Consider the following 8792-nt stretch of genomic DNA (forward strand, 5'->3'; position numbering starts at 1 on the left):
CACACGGATCGAAAGATGAGCAAGAGTCACATAGAGATGTGATCGGCAAGTTGGCCTACCGATTAAAATTCCCGTTATGAGATGATGATTCTATGGCGATGAATTGAAGTCTGGATCTTGTATCACTCAAAATTAATTGTGAGAGATATTGATTTGAGTGGGAGCGCACTGTTGAATTAACATGTTTAATTCTCAGTGCAATTAATTATGAACACTGTCTAAGTGTTTCTTGCATAATAGTTGTAGAATAATGGCTCGCATTTCCACCTTCCCTATTAAAATTGAATAGCTGTTAAATATCTGGTTAAAACTTTACGATTGGTAACGTAATATGAGGATTGTCCTCAAAAGTGCCGGGAAGGACTTTGTCCTATGGCATGCTTTCCGTATCCTCCCGCTAATGCTATGGATCATGTGACTCTCGTCCTTCGATCCAAAAGCTAGAATTCTGTTACGATCAAGTGGAATATGTTTGCTTCCATGAAACCCAAACTTCGAAAGTTGGGATAGTTATATGATATTCATGGAACTGAAAATTATTTTCAGATACAAACAAAGCAATGTTTGTTTGCAAGTATTAGTAAAAGTGTTTACTATGCATTTGACTGTTGGGAAAGGGATCCAGAAGAACGCCTGTCATATAATGAAAGGTGAATAAAACAACAACTTAAAGAGAAAGGAAGTGTCCAAAGGGTGTTAGTATGACTTACACGCCTAGGAAGTCCGGGGCTAATGCCACTCTTAAGTTGGGTGCTTCTTCTGAGAGTAGGAGAAATACTAAAAGTTAAACTGTTAGAAGTATAAAGGCAAAAGGAAAGAAGACTGGAATATCCAGCTCATGTATGAATGTCATACAAGTTTTTGATGTATAGAAGGCTGGTCAAAGATATGGTTCTTGCGAATTATGGTTAAACATGTTAATCACTAATTCTTGGGTATTGTGAGTTCATCACAAAAATGCCCGCTCGATTGCATTCTGTTGCAACTCGATGTAAGAACTACTATGGCCTGAAAGACTAGCTAGAAATGAGGTTAAGGTATACATAGGGAACATAGTAAATGTTACTATACCTTCCATCGGTGTATTGCCGTCTGTATTTATTTTCATAATTCATTTAGAGTTTTACAAACTCTATCCCATTGCATAAGGTATCTTGCAAGAAGGTTGTTCATAAGAGAACTTTTTATGTTCGATGTTATGAATAACACAAGGGCCATACTTTCATTATGAATGAGATGTATGTTATGAATATTGATAATAATACAATACCTCTGGGTTTACTTTCATAATTCATTTTAGAGTTTCATACACTCTAGCCCACTGCACAATGTTTGTTGCAAAAGAGTTGTTCATAAAAACAACAATTGTTGTTAAGTATTATGAATAACATAAGGGCCATACTTCCATCATCGATGGGATGTATGTTATGAATATTGAGGGTAATATGATACATCCATAACACTGACGCTAAATGTCGCAAGACTAAAAGAATACCACACAAGTGTGGCACTATATTTGGTCACATTGGAGAAACCCGCATGGAAAATTCCATTATGATGGATTTTGAAGTCTTTTTGATTTTGAATCATCTGACACTTGCAACTTTCCTCCGAAAAGTGAAGTGACTAAAATACCGTTCACAGGCCATAAGGAACGAACAACAAACTTATTAGTGATCATACATTTGATGTGTGTAGTCCGATAAGTGTTGTTAGTGGTGGATTTATTTATCTTCAGAAATGACTCAAGTAGATATATGGATATTTACTTGATGAGACGTAAGTCTGGATCTTTTGAAATCATTCGAAAGGTTCTCAAAAATGAAGTAGAAGTTATTGTAACAAGAAAATTATGTTTCTGCTATTTGATTGCACAAAGGAATATTTGAGTTACATGTTTAGCGAATGTCTGATGAGTTGTGAAAGGGGTTTCATAACTTGCACCTCCCGGAACACCACTGCAAGTGGAAAGTCCGTGGAGATGTAATCAAACTATTTGTGACATGGTAAGGTCAAAGATGACATAAATAAATTTGCCATTATCCCTTTTAAAGTGATGCTTTAGAGACTGCGGCTTTTACACTGAAAAGAGCTACATCGGGTCTGTTGAAATGAAGCCATGGTATGGTACGCCCAACCATCTTATATCTTTTCTTAACATTTGGAATATGGGGCTTGTGTAAAAGGTTACAAACCTATTCCAAATCAGACAAGTGCTACTTTGTAGGTTATACCAAAATGTTGGGTATTCCTCCCTCACTATACCGAGGCAAATAGTTTTGCCGCGACACGGTGTGCTTTTAAAGAGAATGGTTCTTTCAAAAAGGTGAGTGGGAGAATAGTGCAACTCGACGAGATAAATAGTATCTACGTCATCAGATCAAAGGAAAGAGACCTTGGAAGTAATTCCAGAGTTTCCTACTGCGACTGATACGGAAGTCTCTACAATAAAATGTATGAACTTCGGTCGAACTTGCAGCTGAACAACGTAGGCAAGGCTCGTGCAAACCTCTCAGGTGCGCAAACGAGATATTGTTGTTAGACAACATTATACCTATGATACACAAGGAAGCGTTGATGGGCCCTAACTCCGGAATTGGCTAAATGCCAATACAACCCGAGTTAGTTTCCATATAAGTGATTCAAGATTAAAGCCTTGATACACCTTTCGGAAGACTTAGAGTCTAACGAATATTTATGGAACTTAAAACTGATACGGATAAAATGTTTTATCCATAAAGCTCGACTTGTTGAAATAACAAGTTCAAGAGTTGACTACGATGAGGTTGTTCTCATCGTAGCGATGCTTAAAGTCGGTTCGGGTTGAACTAGCAATTAATACATATTTCAATCATGAGATATGAAACATGGATGATAAAAGGATTTCCATCTGATGGAAATGAAAGCTAGGACTTGTATATGATACAGTCCAAAGTAATTTGTCGATCCAGAGGATGCTAGTAGGTATGCAAACTTCAGAGTTCCAGCAATGGATAGAAGAGAGCAAAATGGAGTTGGAATCTTCGTGTTTTGATGAAATGGTCAAAGGGGTTTTGACTTCATCAATGGGTAACGAAGATGCTTGTAATTCAAGAAAGTAAGTGGGAGCGTAATAATATTTCTAAAAACCTTATGTGCTTGGCACATTGGTAATTGGAAATAAATTTCTTGACACAAATTAGGACTTCATTTGAAAATAGTTTTTCGATGAAGTGCTTAGGCTAAATAGCCTCAATATTAGGCATGATGATCTATGGAGATAGATTTACCTAATGGGGCTAAGCAATGAATACATATTGACAAGATTCTAAAACCTTTTAGCATTTAAAACGCCAAGGAGTGATTCTTGCCAAAGTCACATGGAAAGAGTTTTTGCAAGACTCGGTGTCCCAAAACACTGATGAGTAAAATACATGATGCAGATTCCACACACTTTTGTGTTTGGATTAATCATGTATTCCATGGTATGTAAAACAACCAGATATGTCCGATACTCCCAAGGTGTTGCGATTATGGATACCAAAGTGATCAAATTACTGATCATGGGACAACAGTGTAAGATGTCACAGAGTACTAGAGTAAGTACTGATGACATGGTTTTCTCGCAAGCAGAGATCATGAAGAGTTCGTTGTAAAATGTTACATCGATACAGTCTTCATCTTTTCTCCATGCGATTTTCGATTTAAATTAAGGGTTTTGTGTAACACACAATGTGGTGGCACAGTTAGTTGGAATTTGTTCAAACTAGTTACTGTGGCGAATTCTATAACAAGGGCTAAGTATGTTGACGCTTTAGAAGCGACAAAGAAGATGTTGAATCATATAGTTCATTCATGAACTTAGTATAGTTCCAAGATGGCTTTTGACAATGGGACACTACTGCAGGTAGTTGCTCCATAACTCAGTCTGAGGAATCCAGGTTCGACCTGTGATTCACATACATACAAAGCCAAGTCCACACAAAATATGAATTTTGTGAAAACGTGGAAACGTGAGGACATGCAAAGATACACACGGAACTGAAGTCGTCAGATCCGTTGGACATCAGGCTATACCACAAGCGAAGCATATTTACACCGGTGTGCCACAGGTGTGAAGTGCATTAGCATAAGCTAGATTATTGTCTCTAGTGCAAGTGGGAGTCTGCAGGAGATATGCCCTAGAGGCAATAATAAATGTTATTGATTATCTCCCTGTTCATAATTATGTTTATGTTCCATGCTATAACTGCTGTGGTTCCCGAGCCCGTATATCCATAAAGGCTCTGGGGAGAACCCATATGCACGTGTGGAATAATAAACGGTAAAATGTATTCCTAGTCGTGCCTCTAAGACTAGCTCAAGTGTTGCATGATGATTATGTTTTCCCAATCATGGGTATGTCTATGCCAAGAAACTTTGAGGGCACAATGTGAGGAAGGACATTTGTGTTGAATCGACCCGAATTGATGTTATGCTATGAGATACATTCGTCACAAGTTAATGGTTTATAACACAGAGATAGTTAATGTTTGCATAATTCCTTAGACCATGAGAGTATCGAGTTTCTTCATGCTTGCTTCATGAACTTTGGGGTTTGTTAAACGTCATCCGTAACTGGATGGCTATTACGGCGGCTTACGGGTTCATGGGAAAGTATGTTAAGTAACTTGATAGCTCGAGATTGGGATTTGCTCCTCCGACGATGGAGAGATATACTCGGGCCCACTCGGTGTTACGGTGTCCATCATAGTCTGGCCAGACACTTTGTGATTTGATCACGGGGATGCCGGAACACGAAACGAGAAAAGAGAACAAAACCGGTAACGAGGTAACTTGCATAGTGGACAAAGTGTTGGCCCACGGGGATGCAATAAATCTCACCTCAGGTGTTTGTGATATATCGTGAAGCAACAGGAATAGCTCACCTCAACTAGAGGTTCACTCGAATATTCATTCGTGTGGGTATAGGGATCAATATGGGTGTCCACGGCTCCGATGTTGATCATTGATCGGAAGGGGTTCCAGGAGGTCATGTCTATACTTCACCGAACCTATAGGGTCACACGCTTAAGGGTCATCTATCTGCTGAATACTAGACAGGGAGTCTGAGAGAAAATCACCGAAAAAGTTTCGGACACCGAGAAGTTTCGGACAGCGGAATCGTACCGCAGAGAGAGGTCACCGGATGAGTTTCGGTGAAACCGAAAAAGTTGTTTCGGGGTATGCCATTAAGTCAAAATGGTTTCGGCACATGCCTGATAATTCTTGGAGGGTGCCAGAATCATTCTGGAAACTTTTTGGAATTTTCAGAAATAAAAACCGAAAATGTTTTGGAGCTGCCGGTACCGCTTTGGCTGTTTTTCGCAGATGAAATTCACTAATCTGAAATTGTTTCAGAATGAATCCAAAATCATTTTAGTGGGTACTGGAATTATTCTAAGACCCACAGAAATATTTTCGGATTTAGTGGACGCGAAAAATTGTCTTCATGAATAGTGAAAACGCATTCTTGTTTGCTTTTCGCAGATGAAAATCACTAAACCGAAATTGTTTCGGAACGCGTTGAAAATTATTTTAGTGGGTACTGGAAATGTTCTGAGCCCACATAAATATTTCCAGTTCGAACGGACGCTGAAAAATGTCGTCATGAATAGTGAAAGTGCTTTTTGCTTGGCTTCTTGGAGAAGTCACCTTGAGGGCCTTTTTGGTATTTCCCCCCTTGGCTTCTTGGAGAAGCCACCCTTGGGCTTGGCCTATAAATAGGGGTGGAGGGGGCTGCCTAAAGGATCATCCCTTCTCACATACAAGTGCCATGCATGATCTGGCTTCTCTCTCCCTCGCAGCGAAATAGTTTCGTAGAGCCGAAAGGTTGTCTGGGTTCCGGTGGGAACTAGTTCTGGACGGCGAAGCCCTGCCGGATAGATGACACCGTATGTGTGCAACTCTGTAGAGAGATCGTAGTTTCGGTCTTAGTTCGTGAGTGCCTCCCGAAGGGCTGTCCGTGTGACCGTCCGAGGGCTGTCCGAGTGACCGTTCGAGTTTCGAAGGTCCTCCCGAAGGGCTGTCCGCGACACCGTCCGGGGGGCTGTTCGACCGCCTCCCGGAGGGCTGTCTGAGAAGCAGATGAGGGTATACATCCTCGCGGTTGGGAGGTTGTAAATCCTAGCTGCGGGGATCTGCACCGCCGATCGTCATCGACTCTACTTCCCGCTGCGCTACGAATCGGTAACGAAAAAGATCAAACCTTGTATGCAGTCTCCATAGTGGTCCTGGGCTGGTGCGTAGGTCGGAAATTTTTTGTTTTCTGCTGCGTTCCCCTACACACCCCGAGGCCATTCCTATCCACTTAGATTATACACTTAGGTCCAACTTGCCCAGGCTCCACGAAAATTCTGGCTCCACCACTGACCCGAGGCCATTCCTATCCAGCCAGACGACCACCTCGTTCCCGACGAGCAACCTGTTGGAATTCTCCTCCTTAAGCGCTAGGTGTTCGATGAAAAGCCTGTAAGGTAAAAAAAATCATTTTCTCATTTTTCTTGTTCCGATATAGGAGTATATTGTAGATGAGTTTGTTTGAATCCTCTGTGTGTTATGATTCCTTCTCTGAAGAGGAATATGAGATGGACGAAGATGAGGACATTGCTTTGATCATGATGATGCACATGCATTAGAACAAGCGACCGAAGGATCATGGCTCCGTTGTCGGTCGTGAGGTGATTTAATTTGTAGGTTGAGGCAAGATGGATACAATAGACTGACCCTCACCGGTGTATGTATCCAGAGCACTACTTTCAACGCCGGTTTAGGACGGCTTCGGACACATGCGAATGTTTTAATACTTGTAGAAGGCCAGTTTTTTTGGCACTAGTTTTACATCATCAGTTACGGCAGAAATTTTCTAGCGCCCTAAAACCTTCTCTCTCCTTCGTCCCCTAAAACTATTTTCGAGCACCACATGCTCTAAGAAACTATATCTCTGTCGTGCAAGAGGGGGTAGGGGCCGGTTGAAAAATAAATAAATTGTGTGTTCATCATCCAATGATTACAAACAATTGATAAAAAGTCAACACATCAACTGGTCTATCATTCCATTTTACAGTTTACAAACCATATAGGAGGCACATGTCAATTATTGACCCAGAAGAACTGACCCCATCTGTATGCTTGCTAATTAGGCAAGATGGACACAATAGACTGAAGCATGATGGTTCCGTTGTCGGTCATGAGGTGATTTGTATGTTGAGGCAAGATGGACACAATAGACTGATGCTCAATATTTTGGTACAAATCTGGTGTACCGAGAGCGATGCTTTCGACACCTGTTTAGGGCGGCTCCTGGTTTCTTCCATCACATGCGAACATGTTTTAATACTTGGAGAAGGCCAGTTTTTTTGGCATCAGTTTTACATCATCAGTTATGGCAGAAATTTTCTAGCGCCCTAAAACCTTCTCTCTCCTTCGTTCCCTAAAACTATTTTTGAGCACGACATGCTCTAAGAAACTGTATATCCGTTGCGCAAGAGGGGGTAGAGCCCGGTCGAAATAAATAAATTGTGTGTTCATTATCCCAATGATTACAAACCATTTATAGAAAAAAAGTCAAACACATCCAGTGGTCTATCATTCCATTTCACAATTTAGAGAACATAGGAGACACATCTCTAATATTGACCCACAACTGACCCCATCTGTATGCTAAATTGCTAATTAGGCAGCAGCCTGATGGCTGGTGCCGATGAATTTTCTTCTGGTGGGGAAGACGCTGAACAGCACGCTGGCGAAGGCGGTGATTCCGAGAGGCAGGTTCCTGAACAGCTGCTGGGCCTCCTCCCCGGCGTTCGGGAAGAAGCAGTTCTGGATCCCCACGTCAGTCAACGCCATTGCCAAGAACACAAGCACCACGAGGACGGCATGAACAAGGTCCTGGCCCCTCAGGCGGCGCCTCTTCAGCTCCGGCAAGATGTCGAAGAACTCCACGTCCTCCTCCCCCTTGGACAGGTTGAGCACGTTGAGGCGGCCGCAGGTGGCCACCCCGTAGTACAGCTTGCCGTTGTGGACCAGGGAGTCCGTCAGGACGAAAAAGAAGCAGGAGAGGGAGAGCACCACGAGCAGCACCATGGTGATGTACCAGTTGCTGCTGTAGCACTTGCCCCCGTTGCTGAAGGACGAGGCCAGCATCTGGTATATCATCACCGTCCCCGACGGCAGCAGCTGCGTCAGGTTCGCCGTCGCCGCCAGAATCGGCCTATCCACCCCGGCCGCCGCCGCCGGCTTGATGAGCGGCGTGTGCCCTGCCTCGATGTCGTCCACGCCACCAGCGGGTGCTGCCATTCGCTCGGCTCACCTGTAATTTCGGATGCGTGCGTGCGTGCGTGCGTGCCCGTGTGTGTTTGCTAGCCCGGTAGCTCATTGCTCGCCCATTCGCTCTACTACTTGTATAGGTAGCCGTCCGGTGAAGCCACATGATACTGGTGGTAGTAGTAGTTATTGGCTTATTGCATGCGTGTGATTGTTAATTAGTGCTCCTTGAACATCGGTTGCGTCGTCAAATTAACTGATGATGCTTCTTCACCTTTGACTTTGTAGAAATTAGCCATGTTGATCTGTTCGACTTTGAAGAAATTAACAATTCCTTCTGATATGAAAAATAACATGAATATCCAATATCGATCGGTACACACATTGCATAGGATGTACGCATAAGCATCAATGATGATATGCAAACTGGCACTTTATGACTGTGCTGAAAAACTGGATAACTATCCATTTGGATTTCCCAAAAGCGAGCTAAGCCGTATTTAGCATTT

At 42.4% G+C, this 8792-nt stretch overlaps 1 protein-coding gene across 1 annotated transcript; it reads right to left on the reverse strand.

Moving 5' to 3' along the window:
* Window positions 1-7692: 7692 nt before the first annotated feature.
* On the reverse strand, window positions 7693-8316 carry LOC109747153 (protein DMP5). Its single transcript, XM_020306242.1, has one exon. The coding sequence runs from the start codon at window positions 8314-8316 to the stop codon at window positions 7693-7695; it is 624 nt and encodes a 207-aa protein (XP_020161831.1).
* Window positions 8317-8792: the final 476 nt, after the last annotated feature.

Source organism: Aegilops tauschii, chromosome 7 (assembly GCF_002575655.3).
Source record: "Aegilops tauschii subsp. strangulata cultivar AL8/78 chromosome 7, Aet v6.0, whole genome shotgun sequence".
Taxonomy (NCBI): Eukaryota; Viridiplantae; Streptophyta; class Magnoliopsida; order Poales; family Poaceae; genus Aegilops; species Aegilops tauschii.

Coding starts and splice junctions, on each gene's coding strand:
- LOC109747153 (XM_020306242.1), bottom strand. CDS start 8,316: ATGGCAGCACCCGCTGGTGGCGTGGACGACATCGAGGCAGGGCACACG.